The sequence below is a fragment of the Lonchura striata genome, chromosome Z, assembly GCF_050655825.1.
Source record: "Lonchura striata isolate lonStrDom1 chromosome Z, ASM5065582v1, whole genome shotgun sequence".
Taxonomy (NCBI): Eukaryota; Metazoa; Chordata; class Aves; order Passeriformes; family Estrildidae; genus Lonchura; species Lonchura striata.
The window spans coordinates 69667636-69694602 of NC_140740.1; the positions used below are offsets into that span (position 1 = coordinate 69667636).

General features: G+C 36.8%; 1 protein-coding gene and 1 long non-coding RNA gene across 10 annotated transcripts in view; one reads left to right on the forward strand and one right to left on the reverse strand.

Annotated features, from left to right (window-relative positions):
• Window positions 1–1978: 1978 nt before the first annotated feature.
• LOC146763876 (uncharacterized) lies at window positions 1979–15400 on the forward strand. The gene is made up of 3 exons (XR_014951386.1): window positions 1979–4202; window positions 5936–6023; window positions 8524–15400. It is a non-coding gene; the product is annotated as an uncharacterized LOC146763876 (long non-coding RNA).
• KDM4C (lysine demethylase 4C) overlaps window positions 13895–26967 on the reverse strand; it is a 245679-nt gene continuing 232606 nt past the window's right edge. For all 9 annotated transcript variants that reach the window (XM_085566943.1, XM_021531680.3, XM_085566945.1 and 6 more), the window contains 3 exons: window positions 20524–20643; window positions 16643–16735; window positions 13895–14880 (listed from right to left, as the gene is read on the reverse strand). In XM_085566943.1, coding sequence (XP_085423069.1) covers window positions 14704–14880; window positions 16643–16735; window positions 20524–20643 — 390 coding nt within the window. In that variant the 3' untranslated portion in view covers window positions 13895–14703. The remainder of the gene's footprint in view (window positions 14881–16642; window positions 16736–20523; window positions 20644–26967) is intronic.

Sequence of the window (26967 nt, forward strand, 5' to 3'; positions counted from 1 at the left end):
GTCTCCGTGTCTGGAACCAACATATGACATTCCTGTATTGGGATAGAATAAGAAACAGCATAGAAAGAAAAGGGTGGCCATATAATCAGATACAGGAAAAGAAAAAAATTCTCAGTGTGTTGGTCAAGTATTAGAAGGATGTCAGAATTACTCATGAAGACAGCTGAAAAAAAAGGGAGCCTTCTGTTATGGCACAATTACTTCCAAAGTTGGTTCCAGTACATTGAATGTACTACTAGTGTTACATCTTCTGAGAGGATGAAATGTTGCCATCAAAGGACAGTATGAAAAGATGCATCAGAGTTAAAAGAAAATCCATGCCACTATATCACAGCAGCATTTTTTCTTGCTTGTGTTTATTGTATTTCTGTCTGTGCATGTTTTTTTCATACTTTCTTATTGATAATTTTAGGGAATATTAAAGATAAAATTAAACTCCTTTATCCTCTTTGTTTATCTCCTACACTAAATCTAATGAGGTAAATTTCAGATAATATACAAATCACATATGTATCTTTTGAGATTTTAGACACAGACCTAAAGCAATGAATCAAAAACATGTCCAACAATACATGAAAACACTGTCCCTGTGTTGTTAGGCATATACCTTATCAGATTCTGCAAAATTTTGTTGTTGGGTGGAAGGGACAACACACCACCTTGCTGTGAAATTCTGTACACAAAGAACAGTCAGCTTTTTCTGCTTCAGATAAATTTATTTTCTACGGGGAACAGCAGTAGCTACAGCAATGCTGCAGAAACAGCAACATGAGCAAGGTGCTTCTATGAGAATAGTGTTGTGACCCCCACAGCTAGCAAGTTATATAATAACAAAAAATATTCATTACCTCCATCTAAGATAAACATGCCAGCCCAGCTAGAGGTTATAGGTACACTGAAATTCACTTTGAAAGACAAGAAACATTCAGGCTTATGGCCTGCCTTTCAGAAAAGAGCAGAAGGCACAGCCCCATTACCTAACTGTGAAAGTTCTTTATTACTTCTTCCAAGCATATTTATTGATTCAGCATATGAAAAAAGGAAAAAAAAAAAAACAAACCAAAAACACAAACAAAACAAAACAACAACCAACCAAACAAAAACCCACCCCACAAACAAAAAACCCACTAGTACTTCATACTCCTTATCCCATTTCAACAGAGTATGTTCAGGAATTCCCTGTTGGGTCTCTCCTCTGAATGACTTATCCAGCTTCCAGATATGTAACTTCCTCAAGATTTAAATTGGAAAAACTTTCTGACTGGTAACACAGCCCCAGGTCCAGTGCACCCTTCCACTGAATCAGTAAGGAAGGTTAATGAAGTGATCTTACTGCATGTGCAAGAACAGAGAAAAGCTCTCTGTGCTTGCCAGCAAATCAAAGATCAGACAAGTCTGAGGCAGGACACACGGCTGCAACTCTGGTTGGTTCTGTTACAGTAGGAAAAGGAATCTGATAAATAAAGGAAAACGTACACATGGAGGGTATATGATATGTCCAAATAGAAAAAGTGAAAGAATAGGAGATTTACAGCACATTTCAAAATTATTTTCTTATTATTCCTTTTACATAGCTCTCTCAGGCATTGCTAATATTTGCAGGCTAGAGGGGATGGGTGGCAGAGGAGGGGTATCCCTTCCTGAGTTTGTAACTAATAAATAAATGATTTATTAAATTACTAGATGATGAGAAGGTAACATTTGAAAACTTAGGAAATCATATGACACATGAAATACATATTCATACTTCTAGAACCCATCTTCATTAAATGCAGCCAAACTCCTGTCCCTAAGTAAACAGAGGAATTGTGACATTGCTATGATTAGGGGGAAAGGTTACATCACACGTTAATAATGGTAATGAAAGAGTGGAACAGGATGTCCAGAAGGGCTGTAAATGCCCCATCCCTAGAAACATTCCAGGTCAAGCTGGATGGGGCTTTGAGCAACCTGTTCTAGTGAAAGGTGTCCCTGCCCATGGCAGGGATTTGGACTAGATGAGCTTTAAAGGCCCCTTCAAGTCAAAACATTCTGTGATTCACTGTGAAACTTAAATCACAAAGGAACTTTTCACAAAGATGTCCAAGAATCCTCTCTGAGCTTATGCATTTATTTCATAACCAGTGCTGGGATGGTTCAGTTCTCAAAGTATCAAATGAATCATACTGCCACTGCTTTTATTTAGAATATGAAAAGGCATTCAGCACTGTGCAATTATTAACATTGACTTTCCTTCACTCTGCCTCCAGTAAAAGGCAAGTTTCTTCAGTCTTTCATTTCACTAGCATTGCAATTTGTCCTGCAGTCAAACTGCTACAGTAAATAGCACAAAAAAGAAACTCCAGCACCCACCCTCTGAGGTTATTCACTATCTTTTACATGGGGAAAGGGAAAGGCACAGATGCAGCTGAGAATCTCAGGCTGCAGAAAGATCAAGCCAGGCACAATTACCATTATATTCATTTGCTAAACCCTTCAGTTGAGATTTTAATTACACTAGGACAACTCATTTTATTCATTAGAGTTCAATTAAATTAATTTGAAATTCAGGATAGTAGCATTGTGATAGTACAGACATATTAAAGTTGAAATATAGTATCTTTTGATTGCTTTCCTCTGACAGAATAGTGCTATTTACTCAGAATTAATATACAGACATTTTCTTTAGCAAGCCAATGAAATTTTATGAACAAAACTTTGGATATTTTTAACTAGATCCATCATAAACAGACTTCACTTGAAGAGAAAATGGAAACCCATCTGTTTTTCTAAAAAGGAATTTCATGGTAAATGTTTCCTTAATGTTATTATTGAGACTATTTTCATTTTCTGACCACAGAAAACTTGCTCCATAGTCCTTACTCTGTAATCAAAGCTTACATACAACTAGCCTTATTCGGTCTGAGGTTTTTGAAGCACCCATTTTTTTACAGCACAAAACTGCTGCAGAAAGAAACACACCTCCTGCCTTAAAACAGTTCTTGCTATTCCTGAGGTATTTTAGACAGATGTTTGTATAAAATTTTCTTAAAGACCTTCAGCAACAGAGATTTCACAGTACATATCACAGCACTTTGTCTTAACAGAACTGCCCCTTAAATGGCAGGAAACGCAAGGGACAAAATTGCATCTCAGCAGGGTCATTTATTACCAACTTGTCTTGGTAACCTGTGTGATTTCAACCAAAATCATCTCCATCCCCACTGGCATCTGTGTTTTGGACTTTACTGTGCATTTTATAAATCTTCATGTTGTTACTTTAATTAGCACAGGAACTGCCAGCAAAGCCAAGCCACAGCTATTAACATCCAGCCAGGCTTCCTTAGACAGGATTCTCCCTTGGAAAGTAGTATTCCAGTCACACTACTCATGATTAACTGCTCAGGATTTCTATTCACCCAGGGAACAAATTCTTCTTCATGCTAACTAAGTTTGGAAGAAAAATTCTCATTTGGTGAATGCAGCTCCCTCTGTTCTTCTCCCCCTTGCCCCCCCCCCAGAATCTTTGTAGTAGCTTTGTATCCAAATGTAGACAGCCACATCTTGTGTAATGAGAAAAGTTTGATTTGATGCCAAAATGCTTACAAACCAGAGAAGCTATTAAAAAAAGCCTTAACTGGGGACTTAACTATTGAGCAGGGTCTGGTAGCTTCCTCCCAAATGCAAAATTGAAGCTGCCCCTGTAAGTCTGGTGGGGAAGAAGCATTTACTGCCTCAATGACTATTTAAGCTAAAAGTCTGCTTAAAACTAAGTTTTCTTTTTTAAAATGACAAAAAGCTTTCGTATAAGACTATGCTCCTTGTACTTCATTGAAGAATACATCCAATCTTACTAAATCCCAATGAGATTCAGGAGATACATTGTTCATGCCACCAGTCAATCAACAATCAAATCGCAAGAGGAGCGGAGGCAGAGTGATGTCAGGCCACTGTGAGGAAAACAGCTTCCAATTCATCACCAGTACCAGCCACTACGATTTAAGCCTTAAGCCCTTCACCAAGGGAGGAGATTTAACTTTCTTTAGAGATTTAGTGGGATATTTTCATTCCATTTTAAGTGAAGATATTTTCAGCATTTTGACTGAAATTCAACAAATTATCTAAATCATGTGTTTCCATATTGCCTGGAAAGAGGAAAACAGGAATGGGCTTTCATTCAAAATTAGATGTGCATTGATCTCTGGCAAGACAATCTTTTGAAGGTGAGGTGTTTTTTTTCTTTTTAAATAGGTAGTTAAAGTACATTCCTTGCGTCTGTAGGGCTTAATTGAGATTACTCTAATTTTCTAAAAACTTTTTTACTAAACCTACATGACTAAAGAACTGATGATTGCATCTGCCAGGATGAGACATAAAAAGCAGAAGAGAGCCTTTACACCTGGGATCTGCCATGGCTGAGGGTAATCTAAAAGGAAAGAACCATTAAGAATTACTTTGCCTTATACTTTCTTTTCTAGAATGTGCATTTTCAATCATTCAAGAAAAAATTACTTTCCATTTATGCACTTGAAATGCCCAATTCTATGCTACAAAAACATGATTAGAAGAGATAGGGCTAAGAAGCATATGTATTCCCTTGTTTTACTTTGCTTCAAAAGCAGATAATCAGGAATAATTTTGCTGCAGAGCAGAGAGTCTTTAATGAATCCATAAATTCTAGTTAAAATCCAGTGAACATTTATTCTAAATACTTCGGTTCCCTTCTATGATCTATGCATTTTATTTCTTCAGTAATGTATGCTCAAGTAGAGCCTCTGCTGTGCTGTAAGATCTCCTCCTGCTTTCTTATTTCAATGCTTTCAAAGCTTGAGAGCAAAACGAGATACCTTATTTAGCAGGAATCCATCGTATTTTATTTGCAAATAGTTTTCTTAATTTCTGCAGCAGGTAGCTCTTTTCCTATAAAAAATCAAAAACAAACCAACCAACCAAACAAAACAAAACCAAAAAAAACCCATAATCAAATAAAACTTCCAAACACGAACAATCCACCTGAAACAAAGTATTCAGACAGTTGCCTTGCATGTTTAGAGTAAAAGCATACAGGTTACTATTGAAGAATGTGTGTTACATTGCAGAACACATCTAATTAAAGATTCAACTACCTCAAATGTTGTATCACAGATCTCACATCTGAGAGTAATTTACTGCATTTTTCATGTAAAGACAAAAACAAAATTTGAAACTGGAGCTGAATTAATGCTCTATTTCTACAAAAGTGACCATTTGTCACTAAGCATAATCCCTTATCTAAAAGGACTGCTAATGACAAAATCACTCTCAAATGGAATGCCATCACAGCTTCCATTAACTCTCTGGAGAAGCTGCTAAAAGACTTTCAGTTCAAAAGATTATATTGCTGATGAGTTTCTGAAGTTCTGAGTTTTATCTGAAAATATACACATAGAAGTATATTTTACATTCAGAGGCTGCTGCTCCAAATGTCCAGATACAGAACTTGGGTTTTCTTCTATTACTCTTTTCTTATGAAAATTTTGCCTTAGAATTAGGTCCTTCTATAGATATGTGGGAATAAATTGGTAAAATTCAGTTCATGAAGTACTGTGATAGAAAGTAAAAACTTGCTTTTTCGGGATATATTTTCATATCAAGCTGTAAAAATCAATGTTGAAAAATTCCACCTATAAATCATCCACATTGTTCAAAACATTCTTACAAAAAGTTTTTTTTTTTACATAAAAATCACCAAGTAATTAGTTCTAATGCAGTTATGGATTGATATTGTTGCAGTATACACCACAGAAAGATTAAAGTAGAACAAGAAGGGTATTCATGTGCTGTACTGATTTAGCAAGGATTCTTGAGATATTTCCACTCTGGTCTGAACCTTAGCCTTATAGCTACACCCTAACAAATTCCAAAAGATTCAGAGTACATATGTAATGCACACTTAAAATCTTAACTCACTATGCAGCAAGGCAGCAGAAAATCAAGCACATGGTGGAAACTAAGGAGGAGTCTGCCACAGGAACTACAGGAGTATGTACAGAGCTGTATAAAAGGTAAGACTATTTTCAGTCATCAATTCTACCCTACCCTTTGCATGTTAAAAACTGCAGGGGAAGGGAGCACCGAACAGGAAGGGAGAAATTCTACAAGGCAATTATATTGTCTAAGGGCTATATGCAAAGCATAGACCACAAAATCCAGATAAAAAGAAATGGAGCAAAATGCAAAACAGTATTCTTGCCATAGGGAATACCACATAATTCACTAGAGAAAATGGATTACATGGCCTGACAACAGTAAGGGGACACCAGAGACTGTCTCATAGCAGAGCTAAGCTATAACTGCTGTATTGTTATAATTTTTATTGGGCAAAAACTTGCAGCTTTCACTCAGCTCTCACATTAGTGCTGCATAGCTTTTACCAAGTAATTTTGGCCCCCATTCTCCATTTGAAAAACCTGGTATTATTCTCTATGAAAACTTCCAAACTTCTTCATTTAAAGCACTGTCAAACATATTAAAAAAAATTGCTGCAATAGTATTTGCAGAAGCCAGAAGCTGCTCTTTCACTATGACACCATAAAAGAGTAGAGACATGTATGTCTCAGACCTGAAGTATCATTTTGTCCTTTATTCCTAAGGCATGAGACTGGCAAGGAAGGGGAGAAGACAAGCCAGAGAAGCTGTGAAACTCATTAGCATACCTGTGATATTTTTCCAGTGAATCTGGTAAAAAAATGGCCAAAACAGCAAAAAAAGTTGGCAAGGTGCACCAACCCTTTGGTCACTCCTTGCCCAGCAATCATAGCCAGGTAGGACCCTCCACTGCCCCAGAAGTAGCATCTCCTTTTCAACTAGAAACTTTTTAACTTGTCAGAAGATGATTTGCTTTAAATCACTGAGAAATCAATTGTGTTGACATACCAGTATTGTGTTCCTCCAGGGCCTACTTTAGTGGCTATCACGTCCTTTCTCTTAAAACACATCATGAAATTAATAATTCAGATGGCAAGTGATTACCCTCCTGGTGTTTCTCAATTGGTTTCTCCTGTCTTTTTAAAACATTACTAATTGACATTAATTTTCTCATTACTATCTCAGCAGTTTATTTGATGGGCATTTCACAAGGAAATATCTACAATAGATTTTTTTGATGAGTGCCTATAGTTAAATAGCTTTAGGGAAGTACCACAGAGCAAAGTGCTGGAATTGAGAGTAATGCACTCAGATCACATTTTTATGTAGTGTGGGGGTTACATGCACCCCTACAGCACCTGTCACACCAGCAGGGGAAGTCCAGTCAAATAGCAAGTGAATTTTCCTGAGATACAATCTTCTTTTGATTATTCTATAACCTTAAGAGTGCTGTACCACAACAGTATTATTACATATCAGACATCCACCTTCTTTAACAACAAAGACCTTGGAAAGCTCAATGGTTATTTTAAATCCTCCTTTAGTGTTTCAAAATATGAGGGAAAAAATTCTGCATGCATGGTTGTGTCTTGGTCCTGCTTGTTCTCTAAGCACAAGGAGATACTTACACCACTGTCTCAGGGATATCCTGCAGCTCAAAGTTCTTTTTGCACAGATTTACCTCCAGTTACAGTAACGATATCTCATGTAGCCTCTGCTTCACTTTCCCTTGGCCAAAAGGAGCTACTGAAGAATTTGATTCATGTAGTTCTTTGTGTTATTTGACAATGTACTTTACATTTATTTTTCAAATATTCTTACTGAACCAGCTTACATGGTCTCACATCCACTGACTTCTCTGAGGAAAGACATGATCTCTGGAGACCTGCCCAAAATCAAACAGAAAGATGGCATTAAAGTTGTGAGCTCTTGCTATGATATGCTGTTCTATGTTGCTTTGTTTCAGCAGATGACAAGGGTGAGGGCACTGGAAACCTAATGATTTCTGGTTTTAGCCTACAGCACCACTGTTTCCTGTAGCAATGTCTTTATTCAGTAGTCTCCAAAACGCAGTAGTCAGTACCCATTTTGCTATCTGAGATAGCACTGCTCCCCATCTACACACCACACTGGCATACACATGAACAAGTGAAGCAGAACATATTCCACCTGTCTCAAGCCAAGTTTTAAGGCATTATATAGATAAAAGTCCTCAATGAGAGCATGGAGACACACTGGAGACACAGAAGTCCTTCCCATTCCAGAGATCTCTGCTCCTTGCATCTTGGTTCCACAGGGTTGTCACAGAAAAATAGGAAATTCTCCTATTTTCTCTTTGTGTGTTCAGAGCTGGAAGAATTTTAGCTCATTTTTGACTGCTTTTTGGTGTGGTGCTTTGAAGTGGGAGATACTTCAAGGGGGAAAACTAGATAAGCAGAGAACAGAATAGCTCCATCCCTTCTTTTGAGAGGACAGAACACTTGAAATAGCGAAAAGAGGTATTCAGCACAGAAATGTATCTTACTGCTATTTCAGTATTCCAATAGGAAAAGGAAATTGTTAACTGCACCTTTCTCTTTACAGCTAAAATATAATAAATAATGGATTCACTTGTTCCTGCTTTTACTCTCCTAATAGGACTCAATGAAAAATAGCAGGGTCATGCAAGTCACTCTTGGTTGCCACATTTGGACTGGACTGAGGTAAGCAGCTTGGTCAGCAGCTTTTTTATTATTAATGTACACTACATATGCCCACAGAAAGGAAAAGGTGGATTGCAATGGACTACTTTTGATATGGAAGCTTCTCAAAGATAATTTTGTTCTGTTACACTGTTCCTTGAGCCTTTTCTCCTCAGTAATGTAGCATGACATTGCCATCAAATGTTAGTAATGTGCCAAAAAAATGCCTTTGGGAATGCCGTGCCTCATCTCTATTCTGCCTTGCTTTTAACTCCTGTGCATTCCAGAGAGTCATTATGGTGATTCTTTCCTACAGTTCATCTAGTGACTGGATCTGTAAGGAACATATGAGGAAATTTAAAGCATTATGGATCTTCTGGGAAAATTTTGGCTTTGGCTGTATACTTCATATTTTGCATCCTTAACTTGAGCACAGTAATTTAAAAGCACTCAAATACAAAACCTGTTTTTTTCTAGTAATCAATCTGGGAAAAAAATTTTAAATCTCATCCCATATAACCGACTTTCCATCTGTACAGAAGGACCAGATCCTTTGGAAAACAGAGATAACTGCTCCTTGAGTTCATGCAGTAATTGGCTTCAGGGATGTTCCTAATGATGTTCCTAAAGGCAATCATTCAGTAATTTGCTGGTACATTTCACAGCCATTTGCTTATACCACAAGAAATTTGACCCTCAGGCATCCTGGCTTCTGAAGAGACTATGAACAAATCTCTTTTTAAGAATCTGGTCCCTCTATTTCTTCTCTTTCCAGCTCCATGAATTCTCCATATTAGCCTCCAACTTTTTAACACTTTTGTATTGAAGCAGTTTGGGGTTCCTTATATTCTTGCTTGGTTTTGTTGGTTTTTCTTGCTCATACTGTTTTTCAACACAGCAGCAAATTTAGCAAGTTATTGAGAACAAACAAGAGCCTGCCTTTGTGTTTCACTGAAGTAACTAGGGTGAAAAAAAAAGGACAAAAGCTCTCCCAGACTGCAAGGCCAGTGCTGAGATGTGGTGGCGATACATGCACAGCCCAGTCCCTCACTGCAGGAGGGCACTGCGGGGGAATGAGCCCTGAACTGGTACAGGTTCTTCCAAGACTTCACCTCAGAGCCACAGCCACAGACCAGTTCATGATATCTCAGTCAAATGACAACACATCTACAGAAACACTTCACAAACCTACCTCTAAAGTCTAAAGGGAATCACTCTTTCAGTCATTCACCAGCAGGTCCCTGTCTAAAGGAACTCACTTACTGTATAAAGGAACCAGAGAGGTTGCCAAATAAAGGCCTGGAAAACTTTGGGACAGAAAGAAGGATGATGGATGATTTTTTTATCCTTAATCCTCCTCTTCAAAATCATTCCAAAAGACCAAACTGCTTGCGGTAAAGCTTTCTGACTTTAAATTTCAGACACGAACCCACACATAAAAATTTCAGCTGTAGAATATCTAAATTGCCAAAGTTTTTAGTAACTCAAAACAGGCTCTTACAAAAGTTTTAGCAGCTACCAGCCCTGCCTACAAATCTAAGTTTAGAGGAAATACATTTAAGTGTTGAAAATAACAGCAGGATGGCTGTAGGACAATTCAGTCTGGTAGTAACAGTGAAGTTATAACAGAGTAGACTATATACAAAAGCTGAGATGAACTCCAGTAAAACTTTTATGGCCTTACCATAACATCATCATTTTCTTTTTGCTATATGTGTCAGAGAAAAAGGCTATCTAAGGCATTTGGAATTCAAGACTAGAAGCCCCAGAGATGGATTTTGAAATGTGAAGGTGTGTGATAAATCTATCAGATAGTTCTGCAATTTTTGAAAGAGATGGACATGCCTTTTGTGCATATGTGCAGGAAAGATTCCTTTTTCCCACCTTACATAAGCTTTCTCTCCTACTAATATGCTGTTGAACACTGGCATCAAATACTTCAGTAGGCTAACAAGAAACAGAAAAAACACTACAAAATTTATAGACTGAAGAAAAAGCAGCATTTCATACCAGTAAGGGAAATTATAATTTTGTCTTCATCTACTATCAGAGTTAATACTTGTGACTGTGCCACTAAACAGAGGTGGCTATATTGAGAAGCACACATAGAAAATACAAGTATTTATTATTTAGTACAAATAACAAATGTTTTCTTATTATTGATCATTCAAGAAGAATGTAGCTTGTCAGTTATTTTTCCCTATAATGTCTTCTGTATTGGAAAATATTCCACAAAATTAGATAGAGTGGAACTGCATAAGAAGGGACAGCTTTTACCTGGCTCTATTTTACTTATCAGGATATAATTTTAAGTTGTCTATTACAAAACATTGCTGTTCACTTGCATCACAGTAGGAAAGCATAAACAAGTTTCAAAGTAAAAGTATTTTGTAGGAATTTTTCTATTACTCTCCTTAATTGAAAATTTTTAACCACTGTAGCACAACACAATATATTGCAGAACTCCTATTAAGCATCAACAAAATTGCTTTGCTACCATAATACAATAGAAAATAGGATTCAAAAGAAGTAATCTAATTTTTATCTAATTCTAGTAATTTGATTTTATCAGACCTTACTTATAGCTGTGGAAATCAGAGTCATAGCATTACAGCATTCTACTTCATAAACCAGCATAAATTGAAGTACTTCAGATTCTTCCTTGATATTTTTCAGATGAGATTGAATAAAAATAATTTTGATGTATCCTGACCAAACCACTATGTTGTTTTATCATCCATGATCTTCGGGACTCATGACTATACACAACAGCTACTTTGTTCTTGTTCTTTGTTCTTGGGGCAATAGAAAGAACAGGGCCCATCCTATCCTGGAGCATGCTCTTATTATTAATATTCAATTCTTGTGGGTTTTTGTTTGTTTGTTTGGGTGGTGTTTTTGGGTTTTTTTTGGTTGTTTTTTTTTTTTTTTTTTTTTTACCCCTAGGAACACCATGCCAATCGAGTTAGCCACTGTTTAACAGAGCTTTGCTCTTCCTACCCTACTGCATGCTTCTTCACACAGACACTGTAATTGAAATGGTCACAAATGCTGGCAGGCTTTTTCACTAGAAAAGATGTATCTGTCTCTAACACCAGGAGAAAAATAACACAGAGATGTTTTACTGGAGAAATTTGCTATTGAGAATTGGTTACATGGATAACAAGCAATTCTGTTTTGGTGTCTGTCTACCTGATTCAGTTTGTGGCAAGCTCCTGGTTTCCCAGAGCATTCCACACCAATGTATTCTCTCTCCCATATACCTGAAAGGTCCATAACAGTATGTGTGGTGGAACAGAAAAATGCAGCTTTTCAGGAATTGTAAGGGAACAGGAATTGGTTTTCTAGGCCAGTTGTTTAGCCAATCTAGTTTGCAAAGACCATTAGTCCTGAAACAGGAGGCACAAAACTGCAACGATGACAATTACACTTTTCATTTACTCAGAAGTATTTTCTAGTACCTGACAAAGGTCAGAAATAATTTCAGTGCCTTTGAGAACTTCGAAAGTAAAGATTTTCTTGATAAAAGGTAGAAGGGGAAACAAGCCAACTTTTAGCATGAATGCTCTCTAAAAAAATTTTCAACCTTTTAGTCAAAAAATTTCAAGGCTCTTGAAGAGAAAAATACACTCTACACAAATGAGGGGTTTATTAATGGCTTCACAACAGGTCATATCAGATCCAGGCAAAGATTTTTAGCCTCTCTTATACCACATAGCATCACCTATCCAATTACAAAATATTTAAATATGTATTTAACCCTTTAATAATGCTATAGTTGTTTTGAACCTTCATGGAAGATTACAAAAGCTTTCTTACCACAGAACACAGTATTTTGAAACTAAGCATTAGTAATTAGGTGTAGTGGGTTGACCCTGAGTGCCAGGCACTCACCAAAGCCACTCTGTCACTCAGCTCCATAACTGGACAGGGAAAAGAGAATACAACAAAAAGTTACTGAGTTAAGGACAAGGAAAGATCACAAATCAAATACCATCTCAGGCAAAGCAAGACAAAATGGGCTATTAACTGAATTTATTACTAACAAAATCAGAGCAGGATAATGAGAAGTAAAATCAAATCCTAAAAACACCTTCCTCCCACATCTGCCTTTTCCTGGGCTCTTCCTCCTTCCTCACAGAGCTACAGGATGACACTGAATGGGGCTTATGGTCAGTTCATCACACTTGTTCCTGCCACTGGTCAGGGAGAGGACTCTGCTCCAACATGGGGTCCTGGGGTCCCTCCCACAGGAGACAGCTATCTATGAACTTCTCCCGTGTGAGTTCATGCCATGGGCAGCAGTTCTCCATAAACTGCTGTAATGTGTGTCACTTTTCCACAGGGTACAGTCCCTCAGGCACAACCTGCTCCAGCATGATTCTGTCTTGAAACTAGTTGGCATTGACTCTGCTGGAAGCTTCCAGAAGCCATGCCCACAGACCCCACTACAGAAACCCAGCCACACAAACCCCATACAACATGACTATTAGCTGCACATAACTGTAGAAGGCATCAGCAATCTTACATTTTGCAAATCTGTCATTAGTTTTTATCTTTTCTTTACAATACCAAAAAGAGCCCTGATACTGTGAAATATGCCAGACAGCATCCACCACAACCCAGTGCCTTTAGAGAAAGTGTTATCAATTAGATATACATTCCAACTGTCACAGCAAAGCAATTTCTTAGACTAAAGGGATTCTGAGTGATTTCATGGTACAAGAAAAGATAGTCAATGTAACACAGAAAACTTAATATTGTCAGTTGAGGTGTCACAGGGCAACTGAAAAGATTTTATTGCCCTCTTGAAAAATTAAGAATAATCATGGAAGAGCTTCAGTGAAACACAGATCTGAATACCTCAGCATATAAAGGTAATTTTGTACAGAAAAAATCTCTGGTCCATATATTCAGGTTTTTTGCAACCAGAGCCCTAGAAATAGCAGTGTTTAGATTTAAATTAGATTTTGGAGGACTCTTTTTCCTGTGGCAGACAGTCAGAAATCCTGCTGACTGTCCAATTTACAAGAAAGAGATGATGTCATTTTGATAACGCTCCCTTCTAGGTTCACATACCCAAGTGTTCAGACAAATTCAGACTTTGTGTTTTCTGTGAAACATCCAAAAAGGTCAAGATACCAAAGATTGAAGAGAAACAGAAAGAAAAGAAATGAAAGTACAGTACTTACCAACTCTGCATTTTAACCCTAAGCTATGTGAGTGTCTGTGTGTATATTCTGTTGTGTTCAGAAAAATACAGCATATATTCTTGATTCCTACAGGTATGAAACAATAGGGTTCAAAATCACATCAACAGGAAAATGTTGCAATTGTAGTAAAGCATTTATTTATTTTAAAACATGATTACATTGCTAGAACATTATTTCAAAATAAAATCCATAATATATTCATTTAAAACTAGGCTGTTAAGCATATATATTTAAATTTTAATTTTCATACACACAGTGAAAGAAATTAATATTTTACAAGTAGCTCTTTATAATAGACTTTATGAAAAACATGTTTAAAAATAACTGCCAAAATCTGCCTCTTTAAATATACAAAATATCCTTGCTGTGCTGAAGATACCTCTCTCAAAAGCCAAAAATATCTAAATCAACAACTGAGTCCACATCAAATCCTACCGAAAACAGTAGTGACATAAAAATGTAAAAGCACTGTACAAATTAAGTACAGCCTTTTTTGTTTCAGTACTGTACAAACCTACTTTTGTTTTAAAAATGTTTTATAAAAACTGCTATTTTTGAGCTTAACATCCTTTCCTGTGTGCAGAAGAAAGTAAGCCACTGACATTACCTCTGCTTACTAAAATGTCTCCTTCTCAGAATTGTGAATTAAAGAATTCAAAGGGAATTTAACCACTTATTTCGATGACAGAAGAACTGAAACTTCTCTTCAGCGTATCATTTAGTAATCTCTCTTGGTATCCCCCTGGTTTTATAATACAAAATATTACAAATTATTAAATACACTAACTGATGAAGTCAGAACTCAAGTACTTCAGATTACACCGATTAGTTCACTGTAAAACTGAGTGTTCAGTTAAAAAACCCAATAGCAAATAATGCTGCATGCTTTTTAATCAAGAACACTTTCTCTTCTCTTGCTTCCTTTACAGTCCCTTCTGGCATTTCTTTTGGAATGAGCTTTTTAAGAAGGTGCGGTATCCTGGATCATCCACATATTCATTCTTAAAGCGAGAACTCAATACTCTCTGCCTTTTCTTCTCTCCCAAGATAATATCAGCTCCATAAAATGTGTCTTCAAATCGCATGGCAGAAGCTGTAGACTAAAATTCGGCATTAATTATACATACATACAATTTTTATCTTTCTGTATTTTGCATATTCTATTCAGTGTTAAATTCTCTATGTCGATAGTGTTCCTTGGAAACACGTAACTAATATCTGTTGTTAGTTTGGATTTTATCCAGGTATCACACAGTCATGACAATTCTAGCTGAGAAAACAGTGACATGGAAGCGATGCAACCATTGGACAGGTTTGATCCTAGCAGTATCATGCAATATTCACCACCTTGTGTTATTAAGGAAAGTTTTAAATGCAAGCTACTATGTCATGCATGCCTGAAAAGAAGCCTGGGCACTGCCTAATTTGCAAAGAATCAGGGTCACAGTTTGGTCACTCATCATCAAATTTATACCAGTTGGGAATCCCCACTAACAAAGCAGTGGAGTAACAAACAGCAAGCCATTTGGGCAGAATCAGAAGCAAAATAATTTGGATCAACTTAAACTGCTGGAGTCACAGAAGAATTCCAAGATTAATAAAAATGTCATTTAGAAGGAACTGGTGTCTTTTACTTCAGTAGACAGAAACAGGATCATAGGCTGTCTTTAATTTGCACTGTGTTCTGCACAAGAAAGGGAAGGAGGTGTTGGGCATACCTTGAGGACTAACCTATATATTTCTAGAATTTCAGGCACTAGGTAAAAATCATGCAGAAGTCTCAATAACAGCTGCAGTGTTTTTTATTCAGCTGACCAAATTTGATGTTTTTAATCTACAGTTAACTCCCTAATGAAGTTAATAAACAAATAAATAAAAAGACATATTGATTTCTAAAAAATCAATTTTAAAAACAATAGCATAAACCCCATTATTATTATTCTTATTATTATCCCGAGAATGCAACAGTTTGCATTCTAAACAAAGAGATAGCAAAAAAAGATAGTACTCTTTCCAAGTATAATAAAAAACTCCATTATATGGTTCTTTTAACATTTTCCAAGACATCTATCTTAACCCTAATCAGGACACTGAAAGTTTGTGCATTTATCCCAATTCCCTGACATAAAGGTTTCTTAACCCAGAATATTTGACCAGTGTTACTTTACATCAGAAAGAACTATCTTAAGACAAGTAAAAACAGCAATCTCGTCCAACTAAGGTATGGAAACACTTTCCCTTTTCAACCTCCATGAGTCATGCTCTTTGTGAGGTTCAACACTTTTCTACTAGGCAGGCATACATAAAAATATAGCTGGTGGATGTTGTTTGAAACAGCAGGAAACAAAAAAAAGCAGCAAAGATTTGGTTTAAAACCAAAGAAGACTAGTGAAATGCTGGTAAGTCCTGCCAGCAACATTAATGAGTTTTGATCAGTTATATTGTGCCTTACAAGAAGTTAATTGCCTTTTTATAAAATTAAAGCTCTTAAAATCACAAAGCTCTGAGAATATGGAAAGTTTTTTTAAAAACAATATGTGTTGTAAGCATACTGAAAGAACAGAATGTCTGTCAATTTAAATGTTTACTAACTTGGTCATTCCTGATCTGACAGATGAGACAAACATGATGTCCCTTTTAGGAGAAAAGAATTATGTCTGACAACAGCATTTGCCTGTACTGGAAGAAGAACTAACCATCTCACTAGACACCTCCTAACTGGGCTGATTTAGCCAGTCTTAAGTGTATAGGCTTCATAAAACATGAAATTGAAAATCCAAAATAAATCCTAGTATAGTGTTACTGGTCGTTTGAGAATATATACTTATATATATTAGAAAGTAAGCATCAGCAAATACTCACTAAACGTGCTTTTACTCTCTTAGGGAGCTCTTCATCCAGTGTATATATTTCTTCTCTCTTCATTACTATTTGAGAACCATCTTCAAACTCCAACTAATTGAAAAAAAATGGGTATTTGAAAATAAAATAATAATTAACTCTTGCAGGAAGTTCCTGGAAATGTTTCCATATGAAAATACATAAGCAAAGAAGATTTATATACAGACATTCTGCTATCTGTTTTAGCACAGAATTAGGCTGAAACATAAAAAATGTTATTTCTTAGGAACTGCAACACATACCTCATTGAAAATAATACCTAGGCAAAAAGACTTCAAAATCAGCACTGACACATACAAAATGAAGTAAAATTTTTTAGATTAGGAATGCTGAACAGTAACAAGACAGGCAACATTATTTTGCAGGACTGACATATTAAAATGTCCTTGTGTCATTTTTATTTGTCTATATTTTTTTTATTTTCTTCTAATAAATAAAAAATTAATTTTAACATCCCATGATTCAAGGCTGAGGAAGACCATGTCAAAAGAAAGTGTGAGTGACAACTAAGGAAATACCAGTTAACAGAATTTTATTGAATCTGATGGAATTTCTTTTAAATGCTCTGTTCAGAAGATGAAAAGCTTTATCATGCTTAGGTTTAGATATAATCCAATATGAACCCTGTTAGCAGAAAATGAGAAAGGAAATGTAACTAGGTGTGAGGAATGTTAAAATGCTAAGGCTTTGAAGCATTTAAGCTTTTTCAGTAGCTGCTGATTTTTTCCTCTATTTTAATACTTCATCTAACAGTTGTGAATTTCAGCTATTATCTGTGACTGCAGTTTAGCTCCCACAGAAACTATAATTTAAAGTTTTGTATAAAATTAGAAGTCCCATTCTACATCCTTAAGTGATTTACTAAGACTATGTGAATTGACAACATCCTATCTGACTAGAAGAATAAGCACAAATACAAACATAGGAGAATACTGACTTATAGAAAGTATTATTACAAATGAACAATCATTTGTTCAAGCATGAACAAGCATTTGAACTTATAAATGGACTGTGTTTTTTTTCAAATTAAAAGCTTGCTGTAGCTGAGTATGTTAGATTAATATGTGAACAGCTGAAAAATCCGTATGTCCATTCTCAACAGCCAGGTAACAGACTATGATCTATTAACTTCTTTAGAAACAATTTTTCCACTGCAACTAGTAGGGCTGCACAAATCTGGAATGCATATAAAATGCATACAGTGCACAAATGGATAAAAAAGCCACGAGAATCATCCTTACTCCTTTCTGCTCCTGTTATTAACCCCATAAGCCTACTCTGTTAGCAGTATGTTTGAGGAACTTAAAGGTCAATTTGCCTTAAGCTTGTTTCATTAAGTGACGGCAATCCACGGTGCAGGAACAGTCTTTCTGCAATTCCTGTTCCTTCCTGTACAACACATTTGGTAACATTTTTGCATAATACAGTTAGTAATAAAGTTTTTTGCATCCCTGGTGAAAAAACTAGGTAGGAAATTAACTCTGACACTTCATGTGATAAGAAAATATCTTCTTAAATGGTCTCTATATTTGTTTATACTTACAGTGTACAGAACGATGCAAACACTTCATACAAGGGAATGCCATGCTTGTGGTATGAAATACATTGCAATTTACCATGAAGAGTAAGTGGAAGTTCTTTAGGTATCATCCAGCATATCACACTGTAAATAATTTGCCTACACTTGATAGTAAACACAACAAGAGCTTCTCTAAGACTTTCAACAGTATCACAATTCATGCAAAATATAAACCCACTATCTCTAATAGCTCTGATTCAATTCAGATTGCAGATCCTACATTTCAAATCATCAGTTTTAATAAACAAGTTAATACACTTGGATTCTGCTGCTGTACTGTGTCTGCATGATATGTTACTGTCTTCATGAGATTTTTTTTCTATAAGCACATAATAAATTAAAGAAAAGCTGTTCGAAAGCAATTAATGGAGTGAATGGATAATTTAATACATTCAAACTCAATTGTGAACCTCAATATCAGAAATCATCAAGAAGTCAGATGTAGATCACATTAATAATTTCACTTGAGCACCTGCTTCATTTGGCAGGTTTAGCTCTGCTTAGGGATTGTGTAGGATACTCGCTGACAAATGAAAACTGCATGACACAAATTCTGATGCATTGTGTCATAGCTCCTGCATGCTCAAGTACTGCTGCATTTGGTACAAATGTCTGATCAACATGACAAAAAATTCACAGAATTTTTCAACTAGAACAGATTTGCTTTATGAGATCTAAGAAATCACACAGAAGACTGGGTAAGAGAATCTCAAAGGTGTAACATAGCTCACACCAGATGAAAATAAACCTTTTTGTATGTGTGAGTCCTGGGAGCTTTTAGACACTGTTTAGAAAGACGCAAGGAAGAACTGCTAGTATGTCTTGAAGTTAATCTTGCACCCTTCCTGTCATAAACTTTTTCTAATCTGTGGCCACAGCAGCCTCTCTCTCATCCTGAAGACTAAATACTTGCTTTTCTCTATAGTTCTATGTATTGCAATATGGACTCCCTCTAACCTTTAAACTTTGTCATCCCCCCCGTGATAGGGGTTGTTAGAGGCAATTTACAGGAATTTATGCTTGTTATGCTGAGGAACTCTAAACCTTGCTGAGCCTCCACATGCTTATCCATTGTCCTTAAAAAAAACCTCATTTAATCATGTTGTTCAAGGGGTCTAAAATAAGACAATGTTGTTTGTTTTGACTATGTCATATTCTTTCAAATATGAAAGACAACAACATTCATCTAATTTACCTCACAGTATTCCTCAGAAGACTAGTTGTTCAAAAGATTAAATGATTTGAAGATTAATGTTACTACAGAAAAATAATCTTCATACTTTATAAAGAACTTTTGACCTTCACAACATAACACAGCTGCTAAATATAAGGGAAGAGGTAAGATTTAGAGACTAGCTCAAGACTTTAGGCATTTGAGCACTTGAATTCGATTGCAAGTCATTGGAAAAGTGAGAAGGTCAATGCAGCAAGTAATTTAGCTTCCCAGTGCCTTAATTTATCTAGAGATATAATAGTAAATTTGCCATTCTGGTACAGTAATGTGAGGCCCCCTGATGAAAAGAGTTACATAAGTGAAAATGATTACATATATATAAAAGAAATAGATCTAGACTCTCATTCTTTCAGAAGTGCTATTATTATTGTGATTGTTTTATTGCAGTTTCTACCATTCACTTGGGTACTCAAAGCTGCTGACTGATTTTTCTCAAAGGCAAGCCCAAAAAAAACCAGTAATTGTTACTCTGAAATCAGAAGTCAGCTTTTTAGCTTTGCCTTCAGTGTTCCCTTTTGCCTTTGCAGAGGATAAAATGCTCCTTAGATTAATTAATTCAAAAATGCCTCAGACAAATGAATGTTATGCTCTTCTTCCTAGTGTCCCCCCTTCCAACCTCTTATGAAATGCCTCAGGTTCATTGCAGGCTCATACCATACTTAATTTTATGTCATTAATCGTATAATTAGTTGTGAACCTATTAAATGAAAGTAAACAACCTGCAGAAAATAACAAATGTCATCTTTCAATCTTAATGTTCCACCTGTTTACCTGAGTTCTTAAAGAAAGCATGTAATTTTCTTAATTTTGTAAGACCAAGTGAAACCTCTTTCCCAAACAGCGCATAGCAGGTGCTACTGGGTTAGAAAGTTTTGCATATTAGATAAAGTGTTGTAACAGTTACATTAAGAGCTCACACTTCAGCCTTCTTCAGCTTTGAAGGTGTGGCTGGACACTCCAATGCCAGAGCCAAAGGAGCAATTTAAAATAAAGACATCTTAGCACATGGTAATAAACACAGATACTCACCTGATACATGTCAGCTGTATTTGTTCCCAGATACTTTGCACCATACAGTTTTCCATCAGGCCATTTCACTTGGACAGCCTCTCCCTCTGCAGGTGGACCCAGCCTTAGGCAATCTCTGCTCTATTTACAAAGAAGGATGGATTCTCAAATCAGTGAGTGAGCCACTGCACCGAAATTACCAGTAAGATGCTTTTACAACTTGGTAATTGGGAAAGATTTATTACCATGCATGTTTCAAGTTTTATAATCCTGCTAATGGGCTAAAGCTAATGTTAGCCCTTATGAAAATTAAATACTGACCAACTAAATATTCTTTACAGCTTGATGCTGCATTGGCAAGACAACATATGCATAAATCAGATAGCTATCAGCAACTATGATACACTTCAACCAAAATTAATTTCTAACACACACTGAAAATAAGGATCACTAAAGTGCAATTGAATATGTGCAATACTTTCTCTTTTACATATCCAAGTAATTCATGTTTCATTAACCATAGCACATGATGCTATCTTTGCTGACTGAAACATACATGGATCAAACCATAAATGGTGAGAATGCCATGACTTTTTTGCTTAGCTGATGGAGAAACGCTAAAAGAATCCAAATGCTTGTGAAATAAAATTAGGGGGAAATATTTTTTTTCATCGGATATGAAGCATTTTTGTTCTAATGGTTTGGTCAACTTTTGTGCCTGACTTGTTGAGCATGTCAGAACATCAGTAGCTGCAACGTGTTCTTGTAATGGTTTCTTTTGTCCCATATGTCTCAGTATGACCTAAATGACTAATTTTCAGGGCACACCAACTGCACACCCATAACAGCAGCTGCTCACATGAGAAAATAAGACAAAGGACCCAAAAATGATGTGACACATCTGGGCTCACCAATTCTCTGTTCAAATCCTCATTGCAACAAAGGCATCTCTACTTCATAGTGACTACATCACAAGACCTGTCACGTAAATTAGTGCTGAGTGCTATTCTCCTGGGCGTGAGAAGACTTAGTCAGTGACCACATTACTTGAGCTCATAAGTTCTCTACAGTGGGAAGAGAGAAGATAAAGATAAGGACACAGTGACAGGACCTGGCACTATATCAGGCTGCCACAATACTATCACTGTCTTCTTAGGTTTATGTACAATAACTTAGAAAAATATTTGTATTTTGAGTTAACAATTCACTTCCAACAGAGGCCAATGATTATCATGACAAAGAACTTAAAATGTAGGAGCAAAAATGCACTCCAGGGATCTTCACTTGGACATTATCTTGATGTAATATCATTCTAGCCAAATGCAACCTTTATAAACTGATTTTAATCATATGTATCTTAATCCATGAGTTTGATTCAACATGGGATAAAAGAAATTAAAAGCTGGATTTTCACAGAAACATTTTCCTGCATGACAACACTGTCTCTGTCACCCTCAGGTGCTGTGCAAAGACTTTAAAATATGCCCTCCATGTTTGCCTGGCAAAGGTTGCAGTGGTAAACAAAGAAAGATATATCCTTCCAATGTCACCATACATTTGGAGCATGCGGAATTACTGTATTAATCTTCCCAATATTTTCAGGAGAGGCAGGAGGGAAGGGGAAAGGATGGCTACTGCAGAGGAATAATTATGACTTTGCAGGGGACAGGGATTACTAAATGTTATCATGGCTCTGACTATAAATTATTTTAGACTGTATTCTTAGTTGTTCTCTCCTCAGTGATGACTGTCAAAATGGTTATTGTCATTATGATACTTCTTCCACTATCTATTTATTGCAAAAGTGCAAAAAGGAGTCCTGGCTAAGTATCTTGAAACGAATTTTTAAAATGCATCATGGAATGGAATAAATTTTCTGAAAACAAACAATCTAACAACACTGTCAAGCCTAACATTAATTTTCCAAGAACAAAAGCCCAGCATGAATTACTCCCTTTGCAACTTCCACAAGAAAAAATATCTCATGGACTCTAGGATAGCTAATGGAATTGCTCATTTGGAAAATTAGAGTCCTCATACAAATAACTAGACAAATGACTACCTCATTCTTCATGTATCATCACAATGTCTTAGTCTATGGAACAATATTTAGTAAATTGGTATTAGTTTTTATTAATTCCTACCAGAACTCCTACCTTTTATTTTCACAGGATCATAATCATTTCAGATTCTCTTTTTACTGCACAAATAATTATTACAATTTTTTTCTTGGGAATGATAAGACCTATTTCTTAGACTGTCAAAATGGCAAAAATGCAATCTCACTTTTTTCTCATATAACGAAAAGTCAGACAACTTATGGTTGGTATAGCAATCCTTCAACATACCCATACCAACTGTAAATAACATACAGCGTGGGCTCAATCTACATTCAGCTTACAAACCATGCACATGTCCTATACAATTATGCAATGTATTTCCTTCTTTATAGAAATGGACAAATCATGCCCATCTGTACTGAAAATATGATTTGCTTACATGTCCAGTTTCACATTGCTGCTGTTGCACAGCTCAGAGTTCAAACTCCAACCACAACTACCTATGTCTAAAGATGAATACTTCAAGGCCTCCCTGGGCCATTAATCCAAGCATTCAACAATGCTCACAGTGAAAAAGTCATTTTTCTTAAGTGAAGAAAAATCCTGTGTTGAGGAATTTCCTGTATTTCAGTTGGCACCTGACTTCTTTCTTCCTACCTGACATCATTCTGCATCACCAAGAAGTGTATGGCTTCATCCTCTTTATTTCCCACATCACATATTGACACAGTTGGATGAGATCCTTCTGAGTTTACAGCTCTCCTGAACAGTCCCAGATCTGTCAGTCCACTCATATCACAGATGCTTGAGTTACTCCATCACTTTCAAATCCTTTTACGAAATTTGTTCTTCTATGTCCACATCCTTCTTGTACAGGTAAGACCATAGCTAGACACATTACTGCAGATATGGTCTCCCCAGTGTTAGGTTTACAACCATTCAAAAGGACACTTCAAGAGCATAACATGTCAGTAATAATAATACTACTTCTGGAACTTTTCTTGTTTATCAAAGGTAGTACTTTCTGGGTTTAGAAACATTTATTTTGGAATTCATTATATACACTAAACTAAAATAGTAAGCAATCTATTTGCAAGAGATGATGGAAATCTATGTTGAAATACTGGGGCTGTCTTCTATGCTGTCATGAAGGAATTCACACACAGAGCACTGCAGATAAAGAAGACATTTCTTTTATTTTTCTTCTGATAGTCTGTTGTTTTTACCAGAGAGGTTGGTTTGATTTATTAAGGCTGGACACAGAATTTGCAAGTAACAAATCCAATTACAGTGGCAGGTGATGGTTCACACAAACTAGGAACTGTGGAGTCACACTGAGAAAAAGAAGGAAGACTGCACCTGAAGCATGCACTGGAATCCAGGAACTTGAAAAATTGCAATAATTTGAATACAGCCACTGACACTTGAAGAAAATATCTTCAAATACATTCAAATGCTTTCCTAAATTAAGGCAAAGAGGTATAGATATTCTGGTCTAAGATAAACTTATGAACTATTGAGACTGTTCTCCTAAGCTGTCAAAAACTGATGTACCTTGGATGCCTACATATTTTTTTCTGCAATGTTTCCCTGATTATTCGGTCATTAAATCAACTATCTCAAACTCAGTAATTATTTTCAAAACTGTAAGACTGTCAGAGCCTTTGACTTCTTTCAGATTTGATCCAAAGGAGCCAACTGAAAACAAGTATCTATCCTCTGAACTTCTCTATATGGGCTTGCAGGATCAGTGTTCCTTTTACTGTAAGCCAAGCACATGTTTGTGTCCACCTGAAGGAATTGAAAAGGTACGAGCCTGTGAGCGCTGGTGATATGCTACCTAGAGTCCAGTGACAACTGGCTGGTGCTTTTCTCAAATCACTCTCTATCATGTTTGAAAATTCAGAGTAGTCAGACAAAGTTCCTGGTGACTGTAAAAGGAAACATCGCTCCTATTTTTTAAATGAGGAGAAAGGAGAGTCAGACCTTTGAGCCTCACTTCTGTGCATGAGACGATCATGGAGCAGATCTTTGTGGAGGACATATTAAGACACATGCAAGGAAAGGAAGGTGATCCAAGACAGCCAACATGGCTTTGCTAAGGGCAAATCAGGCCTGACTGACTAGAGGCCTTCTATGATGGTGTCCTGGTTCTGGCCAGGACAGGGTTAATTTTTGCAGTAGCCAGGAGAGGCCGTGGATAGGCCTGGAGGTTAATCTATACCAGGTGCACCATGGTGCCAGGGGCCAAGCCAACACTGCAAGTGGCCCTAAGACTGAGGCTGGGAGCAGCCACGGCCAGCAGCAGCTGCCACCATCCCGGTGTGCCCCATGGCCAGGATGTGAGACTGGGGACGCCGTGTGGCGGCTGCCATCTCAGCATGGCTCACAATTAACTTTACTCACTCAGGCACTTACAGCCAGCTGTGCTGCAGACAAAAGGGCAGAAGTGGCAGCAGCTTTTCTGGCACCACATCGGCTGGCACAGCTCCTGCACTAGAGACCACTGACCAGCAGTGAAAAGCATGGAGAGCAATTCCCCAGTGTGGAGCCCAGTTGAGATCAACCCTTCAGTGCTGCAGAACTCTATAGAAACCTTCCAGTTGATCCAACCTGAGAATAAATGAACCTATGGACACCAATTCTCTCTCAAGAGAGAAAAAAGGAAAAGGTGAAAGCAAATGTGAGAGCAAAATGGTGACACTAAAGTCAGTGAAAAGAAGGGAGGGGGAGGAGGAGGTGTGCTGGGTGTCATAGCTGAGATTCTTCTGCAAGCCATGATGAGGACTGTAATAGAACAAACTGTTTCCCTATAATTCATGAAGTGCATGGAGGAGATGCAGCATTCCATCAGAAAAAGTGCTCGCACTGGAGTGTGTGTATGCTGAAAAGCTGTCACCTGGTGAAAGTCTTGAACAGACAGAGAGAACCCTTGCTTCCACAGATAAAAGAGGACCCTTGCTTCCAAACTAGAACAGCTCATCCTTAAAAACTGCGCCCCATGAACTAATGGCCCAAGAACAAGAACAGTTGTGGGACAACTGCTTTGCCTGTGGGAGAAGGACTCCAATTACAGCAGGTCAGGCAGGACTGCTACTCGTGAACATTACAACCACGGTGGAGAAATTCACTGAGAACTGTCTCCCATGGGAAGTATCCCATGGCACAGCAAGAGACTCCTCTCCCTAAGTGAACTGAAGAAAGATTGTCAAAAGTGACAAACTGACTAAAAACTCTGTGTTTTGTCTCCCTGCACTGTCAGTGGGAAAGAAAGAAGGGTTGGGTGGGGAAAGTGTTCTAAATGTTTATTTTAGTTCTCATTATCCTCTTTTAATTATGTTGATTATTTTTTCTTTACATCTTTTAACTTTTTGAGCGTGTATTGACCTTAACTTTTTTTTCTTCACAATCCTTACCTCAACATATGAACCTGACTTTTAAAAATTTTTGTTTTCCCCTCCTCTGCTCAACTACATCAGAAGAGAATGAGTGAATGATTTTTCATTGTGCACTGGCATTTAGCCAATGTTAAACCCATGCCACTTATATCACTGTCTAGAAACCTGAGGCTTACATTCATCAATTGGCATAAATTTAAAGTAAATTTTTAGACAGAATAACCTCCTCTTTTTCTAAACCATTTAATTATTTTGAAACTAGTTGAATAATTTTCAAACCTACCATATCAGTAACATTCTTTCACCGATTTCCCAGGGGGATGACTATACAAAATCCATAACACAGAGCAGCCAGCTGTCATCAAGCATTAACTAAGACAGAAAACAAATCTGGTTGGTACCTCTTTCTTCGGGAGTATTTTAACTGAGCAATCCCAATTCTGTGACCAACCTCAGGAGCTACAGTTTTATTTTCCTCAATACTAACAGAACTGTTCATCTGTTTAACTGCAGACACAGCACTGAGCTTGCTTTTTGTTATTTTTCAAATCATTCTCATTTAGACTGTATTCAAAATAAATTATTTTTGTTTGTTTAAATTGTATTCAAATTATGGTATTTTCCTTAATGTCACCTAGCAAACATCTCTATGTCTCCTTGACACTTCTGGCTTTCACTTCCTGATTGGCTTTGTTTCAAAAAGAAGGTACAAAATGCCCCACTGTATACTGAAATTGTTGTCAAATACCACTGATGATATAATTGACATAAACAACACAGGTTAAAAGTGGTTAAGTGTGACTCTTGCAACAGGTTTTTTTTAACTAGTATATACTTCTAATCTGTTTTTTGCTGTATGGCATTGTAAACATAGCAAGATAATAAAATACACAGGAATGTAATACATTATTTCACCTAATGGTAATGGATTAAAATAAAAATACACAGAACCTGACTGGGATTATTTTTCTTGGATGCTATGAGTTTAAAGATGGATGAAACATTAG